At 46.7% G+C, this 17,110-nt stretch overlaps 1 protein-coding gene across 4 annotated transcripts in view; it reads left to right on the forward strand.

Moving 5' to 3' along the window:
- The first annotated feature begins 1,075 nt into the window (after positions 1–1,075).
- The window catches only part of MTARC1 (mitochondrial amidoxime reducing component 1), a 34,841-nt gene continuing 18,806 nt past the window's right edge, over positions 1,076–17,110 (forward strand). For all 4 annotated transcript variants that reach the window (XM_049868221.1, XM_049868219.1, XM_049868218.1 and 1 more), the window contains exons 1-4: positions 1,076–1,994; positions 6,672–6,845; positions 14,656–14,818; positions 16,237–16,377. In XM_049868221.1, coding sequence (XP_049724178.1) covers positions 1,723–1,994; positions 6,672–6,845; positions 14,656–14,818; positions 16,237–16,377 — 750 coding nt within the window. In that variant the 5' untranslated portion in view covers positions 1,076–1,722. The remainder of the gene's footprint in view (positions 1,995–6,671; positions 6,846–14,655; positions 14,819–16,236; positions 16,378–17,110) is intronic.

The following is a 17,110-nucleotide window of genomic DNA, read 5'->3' on the forward strand; positions in this document are numbered from 1 at the left end:
GTAAACATTACCTCCTGTGGCTATTGTGGGGGCGGGCAGGAAGGGTCATGAATTTCGGTCACACAGCTCTGGGATGTGATGGCCAGTGACTGTGAGGATACTTTCCAATGCCAGTGAGGAGCCGCAGTTCCTATCTTCTCCTATCTGGGTGCTGGGGCTGAAATTAACCTCCACTCCCAGCATCTGTGGCCCAGTGGTTAAGGGTTTGGCTGCTAACCAAACGGTCGGCAGTTGGAATCCACCAGCCACTCCTTGGAAACCCTATGGGGGAGTTCTACTCTGTCCTGTAGGGTTGCTATGAGTCAGAATCTATTTGAGGGCAATGGGGTTTCCTCCCACCACCCTGTGAGGTAAAAGTGGTAAGTCAGCTATATCTCTGGGTACATTTTGGAAGTAATGAAACTTAAAAATCATGCTTACTCGAAAGTCAACCACTAAAATTAAGAAGCAAAATTTTCCTTTTGCAAAGAGATTGGGGAAGGAGGCAAACAGAAATAGACAAATTCCAGTGCCTTTTTTCTAGGGGAGACTGGCACTGGCACCTGGGGTGTACCAGTCTTCCTTCTTCCCCAATGACACACATCACCATTAACTGACATCTCTTCCAGGGACGTTGATGTAACAGGTCCCTTCTCCAGCTCACTCCTGGAAAAAGTTGAAGTATCTCAGCAGCTGGAGCACTGCCCTCTGTGCTTGGAACACAATCGCTGGGTTTTCCAGGAGTGAGGAGAGGGTGAAGGAGACCTGGGGTTGGAAGAGAAAATAGTAGGACAAATACTATTTGTTTAGACCTAAAAATTTACGGTGAGGAGCAGTGTTCAAGGACAGAGCTTTCCTGAGCACTAAAGGGCCCTGCAGCGTGCTGCCAGCTGGAGAAAGAGGGTTCACTCCCCTTCGGGGACCCTCCTCTGATGCAAGTCGTCTGCCTCTACAGCCCTGCCCCGCGTGACCAGCAGCTGTGCCCGGCACAGGAAATGGGAGCAGAAGGCACTCAGCCCTCCATGTGACCTTGTGGCTTGAAACATGGCCTGATCTGGAAGCGACCAGTGCCTGAGGTCAGTGCTTGCAGGACCGGCGACAATCGCTCCTACCCGAAGAAGCCTCGGGGCGGGACCTTGTGCCAGTGCCAGCCTTTCTAGCTGGGTCCCGGAGCAGGGGTGCGCGCAGGAGAAGCGCGCCTGTTGCGGGCCCTGTAGAGAGGGTGCTCTCCTCCACCGCGCCTCGGAGCTGCACCCCCAGGGCCTAGTCGTCCCGCTCCACCTCCGAGGCCCGCCCGCGGACAGCGCCCTCGCCTCGGGGCACGGCTGCAAGGACAGCTCGACCCTCCGCCAGGCCGTGCCAAAGAGTGGAGTCAGCCCGCGGCCCGATGTCTAATTTCGAAATCACGCTCTTTTGTAATGCAAAGTTTGCATTTCCGCCTGTTCTCGGTCAGATACCCAACCCCACAAGCCCATAAAGCGGTCACCTGCAGCCAAGGAGTCGCTGGCGGAAGACGAGGGGGCAGTGGGGCGAAGGCCAGGGCCGGCTGAGGTAGAGCCCCCAAGCGCCCGGGGGTCTCCCGAGCGGGAGGGCGAGGAGCCCCGAGTCGGCCCGAAGGGGTTCGGAGCCGCCCTCCCCGTGGGCTCCGAGCCAGGCCGCACCTCCCCAGCCCCGGGCGACCGCCTGCTCCGGCTCCGCAGCTGCCTCGTGCGCTGTCGTCCCCGCGTCCCGCAGCGCTTGGCCATGGGTCCCGCCGGCTCCTCGGCGCTGGCCCGCCTCGGCCTCCCCGCGCAGCCCCGGCCCGGGTGGCTCGGGCTCGCCGCGCTGGGACTGGCCGCCGTGGCACTGGGGGCCGTGGCCTGGCGCCGCGCGCGACCCTGGCGGCGCCGGCGACTGCAGCAGGTGGGCACCGTGGCGCAGCTGTGGATCTACCCGGTCAAGTCCTGCAAGGGGGTGTCGGTGAGCGCGGCCGAGTGCACGTCCATGGGGCTGCGCAGCGGCCACCTACGGGACAGGTACGGCCGGCCCGGGCTGGTGGGCAGCGCAGGCTGGGCCCGGGACGAGGACCCGGTGGAAGGTCTGACAACAAGTCTGACAACAAGTCCTTTACTCCCCTTACTAGAAGCTGGGAGCAGGGTGAGCAAGGAAGGAGAGAAAAAGGGGTCCTAGGTCCCGGAGCCCCGGCGGCGCAGTCGTTCAGAGCTACAGGGCGCTAAGGCTGCTAACCGAAAGATCGGCAGTTCGAATCCACCAGCTACTCGTTGGAAACTATGGGATAGTTCTACCCTGTCCTAAAATATAAGGTCGCTATGAGTTTATGAGTCAGAATTCGCCTCGACAGCAACGGGTTTGGTTTAACAGGCTAGCCCCCAGAAAGCAGGCCTTGGGGGCCCGGGACGGTGAGCAGAGCTGTTATCCCACCCGCTTTCCGGAGTCGGGGGTATTTCCACCTCCCAGGGGCGCTGTCGCACCTTGCGGTCCAGAGGAGGTGAGTATCCGGCTCCAGGTGTCTGCCAGAGTGCGCAGGCAGTTGTTGAACTCTGTCTAGAGTAGGCAGCAAACTCCAAGGGATTGGTCCCGCCGCTTTATTTGCAGCCCTGGGGGCGCAGTGGTTAAGAGCTATGGCTGCTAACCAAAAGGTCACCAGTTCGAATCCACCAGGCACTCTTTGGAAACCCTATGGGGCAGTTTTCCTGTGTCCTATAGGGTTGCTCTGGGTCAGAATGACTCTAAGGCAAAGGGTTTGGTGTTTTGTTTTGTTTTTCAGGTTGAGAGCTTGAGGAAACTGAGAGCAGAGTCCAACCCTCAAAGAGCGGCTGTGGCCAAGCACATAGTAATAATGGCGGCAGTTGAATGCCTTGTTAAAAAAACCAAACCCGTCGCCATCAAGTCGATTCCAACTCATAGCAACCCCACAGGACAGAGTAGAACTGTCCCATAGAGTTTCCAAGGAGCAGGTGGTGGATTCAAACTGCCAACCTTTTGGTTAGCAGCTGTAGCACTTCACCACTACACCGCCAGGGATTCCAAATACCTTCTTACAGCTTAAAAAAGAAAAAGTAGGGCTGTATTGAGTTCTGCTCATGGCGACCGAAATTTGACAAGGGAAATTATTTGCACCACACTATTAATGTAATTGATGTCACTAAGTGTTCACATCATAAATGCTAAATTGCCAAATACTGTATTATATATATTTTGACAACAATAAAAATGTATATATTTTTTTCCCTAATTTGCCCAATTGCTCTTTTAAGGATAAGGACACTGAGGTTAGAGTCACTCAACAGTGGAACTGGGACTCTTGTTTTCTTTAACACACTTGTGCTTAGGAAATACTGATTTTTATTCATGCCCTATGGTGGCTAGTGGTTAAGTACTATGGTGGTTAGTGGTTAAGTACTATGGTGGCTAGTGGTTAAGTACTACAGCTGCTAACCAAAGGTCGGCAGTTTGAGTCCACCAGGCGCTCCTTGGAAACTCTGTGGGGCAGTTTTTCTCTGTCTTATGGGGTCACTGTGAGTCAAAATCAACTCGACAACAACAGGTATCTGAGCAGTGACGAGCTGTGTGGATTCCTGGGCTTCAGAGAAGGTTGCAAAACCCCACAGCGAGTGACTTTGTCCTCTTCTGCATCTGGCTTCAAGCCGGCCCTGGGCCTCATTGTAAGATTACATTCCAAACTCCTTCCTCACAGACCAGCCCTCGCAGCTTCAGCAAAAAAATTCACAGGCTGAAGGGGGCTGAGTCTTTTCCCAGAGAGAAGGCAATTCATGAAATTGTGGAAAGGTGAGCTATGCACCTTTGCCTCAGGGAGGAAGCCAAGAAAGCTAGATAGTCTGTAGTTTGTACCATGGACTCTCAAAGATGGTAGAATTTATTGAGTTGTTTTTGCAGGGCCCAGAGGCAAAGGATGTTGTAATTATATCAGTTCCATATTTATTGAGCTCCTATTATGGCTGATAATAATATGAGATGGCATTTATACCAGACACGAGTCCCTGTGTGGCCCAAAGGGTTAAGCACTCCACTACTAACCAAGAAGTTGGAGGTTCGAACCCTCCTAGAGGCACTTCTAAAATAAAGCCTGGTAATCTCCTTTTGAAACGTCACAGATTTGAAAACCTTGTGGAGGATTTCTACTCTGTACACATGGGGTTGTTATGAGCCAGAACCTACTCAAAGGCAGCAATGCTAAGTTCTTTATTTTTATCATCACGCTATCAGAAAGTATGATCAAGAGAAGCAAACAAAGCCTTAGAGTCCTATGTGGAAGGAGGGACATGTGCCAGGGAGCACAGAGGAGCGAGCCCTAAAGGTGCCTGGGGTGGTCAGGAAGGGCTTCACAGAGGAGGTAACAGCTTGAGCTGAGACTCAAAAAATGATTGTAAACCTTCCGGGCATATCAGTTCTGTTGTTGTGGTTGTTAGGTGCCATCAAGACAATCCCAGCTTATAGCAACCCTGTGTACCACAGCACAAAACACTGCCCGGTCCTGTGCCGTGCTCACAATTGTTGTTATGCTTGAGCCCATTGTTGCAGCCACTGTGTCAATCCATCTCGTTGAGGGTCTTCCTCTTTTCTGCTGCCCCTGTACTTTACCAAGCATGATGCCCTTCTCCAGGGACCGATCCCTCCTGACAACATGTCCCAAGTATGTGAGACGCAGTCTCGCCATCCTTGCTTCTAAGGAGCATTCTGGCTGTACTTCTTCCAAGACAGATTTGTTCATTCTTTTGGCAGTCCATGGTATATTCAATATTCTTCGCCAGCATCACAATTCAAAGGTGTCAATTCTTCAGCCTTCCTTATTTGTTGTCCAGCTTTCACATGCATATATGATGCAATTGGAAAAACCATGGCTTAGGTCAGTGCACTTTAGTCTTCAAGGTGACGTCTTTGCTCTTCAACACTTTGAAGAGGTCCTTTGCAGCAGATTTACCCAATGCAATGCATCTTTTGATTTCTTGACTGCTGCTTCCATGGCTGTTGATTGTGGATCCCAGTAAAATGAAACCCTTGACAACTTCAGTCTTTTCTCCATTTATCATGATGTTGCTTATTGGTTGCTTATCAGTTCCAGAGAGAGGAAATAAGCTGGACAAAGAGACTGGGCTTGAGAACGAGGTGTGGCGGGGCAGAGTAAGAAAGGCTGGCAAGTGCGGGGTGTGGGGAGGGGAGCAAGGTGGAGAAAGCAGCCTTGCTTCAGAGGTAGGGTTTTATCCTAAAGGCAGAAGGAGCCATTGAGAGATTTCGAATGAGGGGTGACATGAGCAGATTAGCTTTGAGAAAGATAGTCTGCCATTATTACGACTAAAAGAATAGCCATGTGCTGGTATGAAGAATTTGGGGCAGGGCAGGTCTCTGTCTGTGTGTCCAGGAGGAAGGACTGTCAAAAGGGCAGTCAGAGAAAGGGCTTACACTAGGGAAGGAGCTGATTTGTTTTTCTCGAGTAGCTGAATAACTCAGCCATGAGAACTCCTGGAATAGGGTGGGGATGGGGGTGGGGGTGATGCAAGACCTATTGATTTAAACACCTAAAGTCCCTGCTGTATTTTTTCCCTTCTGTCTGTGCATCCCAAAGGCACATGCTCACTTGTGTAATTGTGATCATTTGATCCAGTGTGAATTGAGATTACCAAAATGTCTCGACATAAGGTTAGCTTCCTAGTAGCTGAGAGGTAACCCACATGATTGTGTTCTTTTCGCGAAATGTTACTTTTCAGGAAACCATTCTATAACTCATTTCTCCATGTATCTTTCTTTCTGGGAAGTACATGTAGACCAGGAATACTGAGCCAGGAAAAATATCGTCCGGTCAAGAATAGACGTTTTAGCAAATTGCAGAACCCACAGCCTCGGGTATATTAATGTTGTTGTTGTTAGGTCCTGTCGAGTCAGTTCTGGCTCATATTGACCCTATAAGACAGAGCAGAACTACCCCACAGGACTTCCAAGGAGTGGCTGGTGGATTTGAACTGCTGACCTTTTGGTTAGCAGCTGAGCTCTTAAGCACTACGCCACCAGGGCTCATATTAATATAATATTTAATTGATATTCATTTTATGTTTAAGTTAGTGAAACATTGATTTAAAGAAGAGGGGCAAATTTGGCAAGGTTTAAGAGGCAACGATTGTGAGGATGGTGCAGGACTAGACAGTGTTTCGTTCTGTTGTGTATAGGGTCACTATGAGTCGGAATCGACTGGACAGCACCTAACGACAAGTGGCGTTTGCATGCTTCTCAGCTGAACTTAATACTCTGAATAACGCATGGAATAGGCTTGCTATTTCAGTTGACCTGAGTCATGCCCACTCTGTGCCAGGCACTATGCCTCCTTGTGCCCTTACATCTTTTGGAGACGTAGATTATTGTCATCTTCTGGGGGCATATTTAATGAAAACATAATTAACATCTTTGATTTTTGTGCCATCAAGGGGCTCAAAATGTTCTGCAAATATTATAGGTCAGATGCTTCAAGAATTATTAAACCCTTTTTGAAATTCACTGACAGAGCTCAGGCTTGCTGTGCTGCTGAGGTGATGTTTATGAAAGGCAGACAGACAGACAGACTCACACATACCAGGCTTAACGGGAGGGAATCACAGGTGACCGTTTATAACTGAAGCTTCCACTAAGATTGGCTGCCTGTCATGTTGGTTCACAAAAATATTGTGTCTTGAAAATGACAGGTTTTGGCTCGTGATCAACGAGGAAGGAAACATGGTTACAGGTCGACAGGAGCCTCGCCTGGTCCTGATTTCCCTGACCTGCGACGGTGACTCCCTGACCCTCAGTGCAGCCTACACGAAGGACCTGCTGCTGCCCATCAGAACGCCCACCACGAACGCAGTGCGCCAGTGCAGGTAAGGAAAGGGCAGGCTCGAGCCTTGACGACTTGCGTGGATATTTATTTCCAAAAGCATGAACTATGGAGAGAGTCCTGGCAAACAGTACCAATTATGAACTGTTTTTTTGCAAATGTACTATATGCAGTGTCAAGTCCTGTGCTCGTGAAGAAGATCTTAAAGAAGGAAGAATCACAAAGTAGCTTCAGAAGCCTGTGTTCTTGTGGGTATGAGGGACATAAAGGTCATATGTAGAAAACCATGAGGACAAAAGCATACTGACATGTCAGCAAGAGAAAAATAACCTGTGGCTTAAAGAATTTAACGTTACCCAAAGTAATTTGGTCTTTGCACTCGATGCTTGAGAGAAACCTCTAATCCCTTGGAAGTTCCTGAGTAATTGAGGGCCTTTTGTTATCTAGGCCTCCAGATCACACTTGAGGGTTTGTGCTAAGGACTGGGGCTGGCCTAGCTAGAAGGGCTACTACGTGACCTGATATCAACTGTCCTCAGGGAGGGGAGGCGTGATTCAGCCAATCATGACCATGCAACGATGCCCCAGTCATGACTATGAAGCTAATAAAGGCTCTGGGCACAGAAGTTTCATGAGCTTCCTGGTTGGTGAAAGACATCAATGCAAGAGGGAGGGTAGTGCACCCCTTCATGGGACATGGAAGCTCCACCTTGGGAACTCCCCCAGACCTTGCCCTGTGTGTCTCTTCATTTGTCTCCTTTTTGCTGTAATAAAACTGTAATCGTAAGTATAGTGCTTTCCGTGAGTTCTGTGGTCATTCCAGCTAATTATTAGACCTGTAGAGTGATGGGAGTCAGCAGGTCAGAAGTGAGGGGGCCTGAGGACTCACTGACCTTGTGGCTGGCATCCTGAAGGGTAGTAGGTAACCCCCGAATTCGTAGCCAGCATGTTGAAGTGAGGGGACCTTGGGACTTCCGAGATCCTGGCTAGTATCTAAAGTCTTGGGAAGATTTGGCAATCTGTACCCTTGGACTTGTGAGCTCGGACCTAGCTCCCGGTGGTGGCTAGGGTCAGAGGAAGTGCTGCATTCAGCTGGTGTCTGAATGGAACAGAGATGTGGAAAAAGTGAATTTGATATATTTATTTGAGATTTTTTTCTACTCGTAATTTCACAAAACGAAAAAGGACAAATGTGGGGCGGGAAAGATTGCAGGAAGTGTCCTGAATGAGGTGAGGTTAGACCTACCCATGTGTTACCCACAGGACTTGCCCAACAATGTCTGCAGGGACTGCCTACCTTCCAAACCTGAGCTAGGAAAAAAAACAGAAAAAAACCAAACCCATTGCCGTCGAGTCGATACCAACTCATAGCAACCCTGTAGGACAGAGTAGAACTGCTCCACAGAGTTTCCAAGGAGCACTTGGTGGATTTGAACTGCTGACCGTTTGGTTAGCACCCGTAGCACTTAACCACTACACCACCAGGGCTTTCTGAGGTGGGAAAGGGGTCACAAAAGCCCACGTGACCCGTAGCATTCAGTTCTAATGAAATGCAGTTCAGAACTAGAAAAGAACAGCTGCATCCAGGAAGAGTGAAGCGACTTACAGACGCTAGGCCGCTGGTCCATCTGTATGTACGTATCATGGACAGAGCAGAGAGTCAGCCAGAAGGGCCCCTTGTACAGACGTTCACTCCTTCCTCAGCATTTAAGGGCTGCAAGCGAGACATTATTCCAGAGAAAATTGCTTTGCTTCCAAGAAATCTTGTCTAGGTTTGAGTTTTCATTCCATTGTGGGAAAATTAAAGTTTGGCCTAATTATACTCTTGCTACAGTGTCTGCATTTTGAATTAAAATGCAATGTGAATAGTATACGGAGTCCATAGCCTACCATAGAAAATATGGCAAAAATATAGTTAGCTGAAAAATGCGTCAACTGCCCCAAAGTTCGTAAAATGCAATACCAGTATAATTTATATAATGTCTTAGAGGTTTAAACATTATGATGTTTTAATTTTAATGTGGTTGTTTTTCTTGTTTTAAAAGTAATACACATTCGTTATTGAGAAAATGGAAAATATTGGGAAAAAACCTGAAATAATGGCAATTCATACCTCGGCATATTTTAGTCCAGCCTCTATGGCTAATAGTTTTAAAGCAAATTGAAATAATACTACCCTCCCTAAAAAAAATTAAAAAAAAAAAAAAAAAGCCTTGAATACTGTTTACCTACTTAAGTTGATATGATGGACTTTTTTTCATATTGTTAAAAAATCTTCAATAGTACCATTTTCATGTAGAATAAAATTCTAACTCACAAAAAAAGGCCAGACTTACTGGCCTGGCAGAGACTAGAGAAACCCTGAGAGTACAGCCCACAGACACCCTTTTAATTTAGCACTGAAGTCACTCCTGTGGTTCACCCTTCAGCCAAAGATTAGACAGGCCCACAAGACAAAATGAGACTGAATGGGCACACCAGCCCAGGGATGAGGATGAGAAGGCAGGAGGGGACAGGAAAGCTGATAATGGGGAACCCAAGGTTGAGAAGGGAGAGTGTTGACATGTCATGGGGTTGGCAAACAATGCCACAAAACAATATTTGTATTGATTGTTTAATGGAAAACTTATTTGCCCTAAAGATGCAGGTTTACAGAGCAAATTAGTTTCCCGTTGAACAATTAATATGCATTTAAAAAAATTAAATGTTTTTCAACGTAAGCACAATTGAAAAAAAAAGATTACAGCCTTGGAAACCCTGTAAGGCAGTCTACTCTGCCCTAAAATGTCGCTATGAGTCGCAATCGACTCAACCGCAGTGGATTTTTAAAAAATATCTCCCCCACCCCCTGGGGGAAAATTATTATTTTAAAGGTTGACGTAATATTTCATTCTTCAGGTGTTCTCTACCATGGCCTAGAAGAATAACGTGATGAACATCTCGGCCTAAATCTTTGTTCATGTATCTTATGGTTATTTCCTTAGGGAAAAAAATTCTAGCAGTGGTTTTGCTGAAGCAAGGGTATAGATTCTATAGACTTTGATACAAGTTGCTGAATTGTTTTGTACTAGCTTATGAGCGTACCTGTCTAGATGTATTCTAACCACGATATTTAAAAGCATTTTGTCATTTTTATGTGCAAGGACGGTAATAACTTGTTAATTTAATTTTCATTTTTTGCTTGAATGAGGTAAACTTTTTAACATGCATAATGGCAATCAGTATTTCGTGTTTGCTTGTCCAAGGCCCAGCTCGTGTTTGTTTGCCATGGTTAGATATTTACCCATAATTTCTTATAGTTAAAAAAAATTTTTTTTCATTTATTTTTTAATTCATTTGGAATTATGTGGAAACTTTTCTCATTTTTCACGGTCTTATACTGGCTTTTTGGCCCATGCCCCAAAGACTAAACAAGTGTGTGTTTGGAAATTGCAAAATGAGGAGAAGCCTTAGACGTGCCTCAGGCCGATGCAGACTCTTACAGCAAAGGTCGCAGAGACCACCTGGGACTCAGGTTGCTTTGGCGCCTGTCCCAGACCATTCTCTGGTGAAGCAGTTGTAACCTCAGCCTGCAGTTTCCTAAAGAATTTTGATGAGTTGCTGGGGCCTCGGGTCACCTTCAAAAGGTCATAATGACAGCCAGCACCCCTGTTTTCACAGTTGAGGTTGTGACTTGATTTTCTTACTAACCAGGCAGCCACTAACGGGCTAGAGAGAATTAAGGTCGTTAAATGGATTATTCAGGCGAACGGCCTAAATTACCTTGTCTAAAAACTTTAGGAGCATTTGGAATGTGTTGTGTTTTGTTTTGTTTGCTTGGACTCTTCGGGACAGCATGCCAGTGGACTTCTGGGCCCAACGACACAGCGCAGGCTGCTCAGAACTCAGAACAAGTGTAGGAAGGAAACAGAACGCACAACAAGGGCAGAGAGGAGTAAGAAGAAAGTAAAACTGCCCATCGAAAGGCCACAGGTCCCGCTGTCCGTGAACCCCAGGACCCACACACAGAGGCTGTAGTAGAAGGAAGTGTCAGGCAGAGGGAAGATGTTTACAGTTTTTTTAATAATCCAAGAGAGATGCAAGTGCTTTAACTCAGTAAAAATAATTATTCCCAACTGAAGCCCTAAGAAATCTAAGCAGCCTTCCTCCCCATCCTCCTTTAAAAGCAACTAGGAAAAGCCCTGGCTGGGAGGCTGGATGGCAGGACCGAGGCCTGGGTGGTCGGGAAGGGTTTGACCCTGGGGAGATTTGCTAGTACAGGCCCCAACAGGGAGACACCCAGCAAGGGGGTGACCTTCACAGCTGTCTCCAAAAGTAGATTTTGCAAATACTGCTGTTACCCAAGATGCTTCAGAAATTAACGCAGTAGATGTTAAACGACACACACACACGCACACTTATGCTCTCACACAAACTCAGTTCTGGAAATCTTCACCCTTTTACGATGGATTTGATTTTTAGAGAAAGCAAAAATATCATTTGGAGCGACGTCTGGTGAAGAAGGAGGCAATCCAGCTGTGTAGGACCATTGTTTTGGTTGAGAAGGGGAGGTTAGACTGCAGTGGTCAGCCTCACTTCTGGAGAGCCTCCCAGTTGTGGGGGTTAAGGTTCAAAAGCTTATGATGAGTCCCAGGGGGGCTACTGTGACAGGTGATACCTATTCGAACGCATGGCTTTTGGCATACATTTTATTCATTTAGTTTATTCTTCATCTTGACCCAGAAAAGAGGAAGGCAGGTATTCCTGGTGTTTGTTGATAAAAAGGTGTCATGACTTCACAGCCCCTGAGCTTAGGAAGCCAGTTTAGAATGTGTGGGGTGAAGTGGGTAAAAAGGCATCGTCAGAACCCAAAAAAAGGCATCGTCAGAAAGAATCGTCAGGGACAGTGTAATTTCTAGATGAATATTAGACCTCAGTGAAAAGTTGTTAAAAATTCGTGAACGTTTTAAGCGCAGCTAAATTCACTGTTTAATGTAGTAGCCCCGGCACTCTTAGTAACAATTTGCTCATTTAACTTAAAGAGCAATTAAAATTATATAAAGTTTAAGATACTGTATGCATAGTATATTTATATACTCTAGCAGACGTTTCCTATATGAAGATAACATGAAATAGCTGGAAAAAAAAAAAAAGGGCACCACTACCATCTACTGAGAAGATCCCAAACCCAAGAATTATTTTGGGGGAATTTGTATAGATTATCCCGAATCCTCAAGGAGCCCTGGTGGTACAGTGGTTAAGTGCTTGACTGCTAACCAAAAGGTAGGCGGTTCGAATCCAGTAGCAGCTTCACGGGAGAAAGATGTGGCAGTCTGCTTCCATAAAGATTACAGCTTTGGAAACCCTCTGGGGCCAGTATGAATCAGTATCAACTGACAGCAATAGGTTTGGTTGTGGTATCTCTAATCTCCACAAAAAGGCAATGCTTTTATCCCTATTTTATGGATGAAGAAGGTGAAGTGCAGGATAAGTAATACCCCAAGTTCACAGAACTAGTCATTCATGGAAACGGGATACACGCCTTAGTGTGTCCACCCGACTGCCCCACTCTTTCCCAAACGCCAGGCATTCACATAACATGACCATGATACTCTTATCTATTTAATATTTTAAAATTGATTCAGCTTTAAAAAAAAAAAAAACTTAAACACATTCATTTGAAAACGAAAACTTACGTGACTATCCACATAATTTCCTACATGTAGAAGGAGTTCCTGGGTGGCACAAAGGGTTAACCCTGCTCAGCTGCTACTGGAAAGGCTGGAAGTTCAAGTCCTCTCAGAGGCTCCTTGAAGAAAGGCCTGGCCACCCACTTAGGAGGAACACACCACTGAGATCTCTGTGGAGCACAGTTCTGCTCTGACACACTTGGGGTTGCCAGGAGTCGGAGTCGACTCGGCTCCCTGCCCCTCCACAAAACAAGCAATAAGTATGGTTCAGATAAAATGTTATCAAGTTCTAGCCGAACCTATTGCCTACAGAGATCTGGGTGCCTGAGGTCTGTCCTTTGTTAGAAAGATAACAAAGTAACCTTTGTCGAGGGGGTATTATCCAGTCTTGATAGACGTTAAAGACCTGTTATCATCAAGCTGAGTGTTCTCCCTAATCCGGAGGTCACTTTCTCCCCTTGCAAGTTCCCATTACCCAGTGTGGTGCACAGGGGCCACCTGCAGTCACCTCACTACCTGCCACGGCACTGGTCCTGCACTCTGCGAAACAATGGCCTGGACGATAACATTTCTGCAGTGACGCACATGGAACTCTCAAATTGTCCAGCCCTCGACTTGTGAGTCGGGTGGGGGAAGTTCAAATCCTACAGTTATTAACACAAAACAAACCAGTTGCTCTTGGGTCGATGCTGACTCGTGGTGACCCCATTTGTGTCCGAGTGGAACTGTGCTCCATGAGGTTTTCAGTGGCTGATTTTTTTCCGAAGGGTATCGCCCGGCCTTTCTTCCAAGAAGCCTCTGGGTGGACTCGAGCCACCAGCCTTTTGGTTAAACAGCTGAGCCAGTTAACTGTTTGTACCACCCGGAGACTTCGTATTAAAAAAAAAAAACTGGTAATCAAATCAGTGACGCTTAGAGTATTACTGTTAGCTGTAATATTTTAGATTTGGGAACATTTTCCCGTAGGTGTTAACTGCATCTAGTTGTATTATCACTGCACTGCACAGTACAGTCAGTCCCATTAATAGAGATTTCTGGTTGCTATCTAGCTGGGTGAACCAGATTTTGCAGTAATTGTAAGCTTACCTTGTACTAATACATTAGAACGTTCAGGAAACCCCGGTGGTGTAGTGGTTAAGACCTGTGGCTGCTAACCAAAGGCCAGCAGCTTGAATCCACCAGGTGCTCCTTGGAAACTCTACAGGGCAGTTCTACTCTGTCCCATAGGGTTGCTATGAGTTAGACTCAATGGCAATGGTGTTTTTTTTTTTTTAATAGTCCTTCAGGGAGCCCTGTGGTGCAGTGGTTAAAGTGCTTAGCTGCCAACCCAAAGGTCAGCAGTTCTAACCCACCAGCCATTCCATGGGAGAATGATATGGCAGTCTGATTCCACAAAGATTTACAGCCTTGGAAACTCTGTGGGACAGTTCTACTCTGTCTTATAGGGGCCCTTGAGTAGGAATCAACTCGACAGCAACAGGTTTGCTTTGGTATTAGCTCTTTGCAGGAGCCCTGGTGGCACAGTGGTTAAGCACTTGGCTGCTAACCAAAAGGTTAGCAGTTTGAACCCACCAGCTGCTTCGCAAGAGAAAGATGTGGCAATTTGTTTCCCTAAAGATTATAGCCTTGGAAGCCCTATGAGGCAGTTCTACTCTGTCCTACAGGGTCACTATGAGTTGAAATCTACTCTACAAAAGATTTTTTTTTTTTTTTAATTCCTTCGAGGCAGGGAAGCACAGCCTTGCATCGCTGTTTTAAAATGGGGGGAAAACGCCAAAGCGGTTGCTGCTGAGCCTGACTCATGGGCAACCTCACGTGGTAAGAATAGAGCTGTGCTCCACAGGGTTTTCAATGGCTGTGATCTTTTGATTGTAGCTCACTAGACCTTTGTTCTGAGGCACCTCTGGGTGGATTCAAACCGCCAACCTTTAGGTCGGTAGTCAAGCACTTAGCCATTTGTACCACGCAGGGACTCAACAGTGGGGAAAGTAAGGCTCCAAGCAGTATCTTCACTTAGGCTTGCACAGTGGCTCAGAGGCAGGCCTGGGCTCCAGCTCTGGCTCCTGGTAGTGAAGGGATCACAACACCATCAAGCTGGGTGCAGGTTTTCTGATAGGTGCAGGACATGCTAGCCTCCCTGGATCTTCAAAGCCCTGTCCATCCTTTGCTCCCACCCCGGCTGCAGAGTGCACGGCCTGGAGATTGAGGGCAGGGACTGTGGCGACGCCGCGGCCGAGTGGATAACCAGCTTCCTGAAGACACAGCCCTACCGCCTGGTGCACTTTGAGCCTCACATGCAGCCAAGAAAGCCTCACCAAATAAAGGATGCGTTCCGGCCAGCCGAGAAGGTCAGAGGCGCGGCCTGTGGCTTTAGGCTTTGGTGTGTCCCGTGCTGGAGGGTGTCCTCCCGGGGTGGAGAGCAGTCTGCTTCCAACCCAGCAGACCCCAGATGGCACCTCTTTGATGAGCACAGCTCTGTCCTTTTCCCAGGGGGGCCACCTGGACAATGACTAGGGATCACAAGCAGTAGGCAAGAATAACATCTTTCCCCAGGGACCATTAGCTGTGTTTCTTGGTTTGGAGATTCACTTGCATTTTTGCCCATGAGCGCTCATCTTCCTATTTATGTCAGGATTTTGGTGCCAGTATGGTTTCAAAACTCTTCTACAGAAGCGTCTTGTTCACTCCATTCTGTAGTTGCATGTAGAGTCCAGAATTTTTACATTTCTGGACTCCACAGATTGCAACCGTGTGTCAGACTGCAGCTCTGCAAATGAGTGTGGGTATGGACTTAAAATTAATTAGACTGGCCCTAAAAGGAATAATAATAATTTAAAAAAAACCAAAACCAAACCAGCTGCCGTCGTGTTGATTCTAACTCATAGCGACCCTATGAGTAGAACTGCCCCATAGGGCTTCCAAGGAGCAGCTGGTGGATTCGAACTGCAGCCTTTTGATTAGCAGCCAGGCTTTTAACCACTGTGCCACCAGGGCTCCAAAAGGAGTAAGGTGGTAAGAATTCATAATAAAAATAAAGTTGGTAGCAAAAAACACTACTTTTACTATGGCAATTTTTTTTTTTTTAAATTATGATCAGTGTAAGTGTGTAACGTTTATTTACAGGTTGCATAAAAAATAAATGTCCATGAAATTAATGAATTTTTATCAAATATGGAAGGAGCCCTGGTGGTGAAAGTGATCAAGCTCTAAACTGCTAACCAAAAGGTCAGCGATTCAAACCCACCAGCTACTCCATGGGAGAGAGATATGGCAGTCTGCCTCTGTAAAGATTTACAGCCTTGGAAACCCTATGGGGCAGTTCTACTCCATCCTATAGGATCTCTACGAATTGGAATCAGTTCGATAGCAATGGATTTGGTTGTTGGTTTTTATCAAATATAATGAGGTCATCAAGCCCAGGCACATCATGAAGCATCTGAGAACACGAAGGCTTAGAAAGATGACGTGATTTCCCCAGGGCATATACCTAGGGGAAGCTCTGTGATTCTGGAACCCTGTTCTCTTCACTTTACCAGGCAATTCCTGTTATTTGGAAGGTTATTGAAGGCTTCTGAATCACTGTGGTTTTCTATAAAAAAGAACCAGAGAAATACTTAGATGTCATGTGGCTGTGGTGGGGGGCATGGGGGGCGGGTGGATGTTTCCAGGTCCTAGACAATGTAACCAATGTTTCCAGGTACTAGACAGTGTAACTTCTGAGTTCATTTGTTGCCATTTACCATAAACATTTCTGTTTCCTTACCAGATTGCTTACCCTGACACCAGCCCGTTCTTGATCATTTCTGAGGCCTCCTTGGCAGATCTCAACTGCAGACTAGAGAACAAAGTTAAAGCCACCAACTTCAGGTCCAATATTGTAATCACAGGATGTGGTGTCTATGAAGAGGTAATTCTATGCCTTACTTGCCCGTTGTTCTTGTTGTTGCCATCAAGTTAGCTGTGACTCATGGTGACTTGTGTATTGTCCTAGAAGGAAGCCTTGCTCGGTCTGCGCCATCTTCACGATCATTGATATGTTGGCGTCCACTGCCGTGGCTGTTGCATCAGTCCATCTTAGGGAGGGTTTCCCTCGTTTTCATTGACCCTCTCCTCTACCGAACACGATGCCCTTTCCTAGTGATCGGTCTTTACTGGTGACAGGTCCAAAGTAAGAGAGCCAAAATCTCATTACCCTTACTGCTAAGGAACATTCTAGTTGTATTTCTTCTAAGACTGATTTGCTTATTCTTGCAGCATGTGGTATATTTGATATTCTTTGCCAACTCCACAGTTCAACTGCATAAATTCTTTTATTTTCCTTTTTCATTGACTGGCTTTTGCATGCATATGAAGCAACTGAAAAGACCATGGCTTGGGTCAGGAGCACGACAGTCCAATAGTCATCAAAGTGATGTCTTTGCTTTTTAACACTTTAAAGAGGTCTTTTGTAGCAGACTTGCCCAATGCTGTATGTCGCTTGATTTCCTGACTGCTCCTTCCATGAATATTGATAGTTGACCCAAAAAACCATTAAAACCAAACCCATTGCCATTGAGTCGATTCTGACTCATAGCAACCCCTAGTGCAGCAGATTAACCATGTTTGTCACCCATTTGTCACCCAGGGGCTCCTACTGACCC

This window comes from Elephas maximus, chromosome 24 (assembly GCF_024166365.1).
Source record: "Elephas maximus indicus isolate mEleMax1 chromosome 24, mEleMax1 primary haplotype, whole genome shotgun sequence".
NCBI lineage: Eukaryota > Metazoa > Chordata > Mammalia > Proboscidea > Elephantidae > Elephas > Elephas maximus.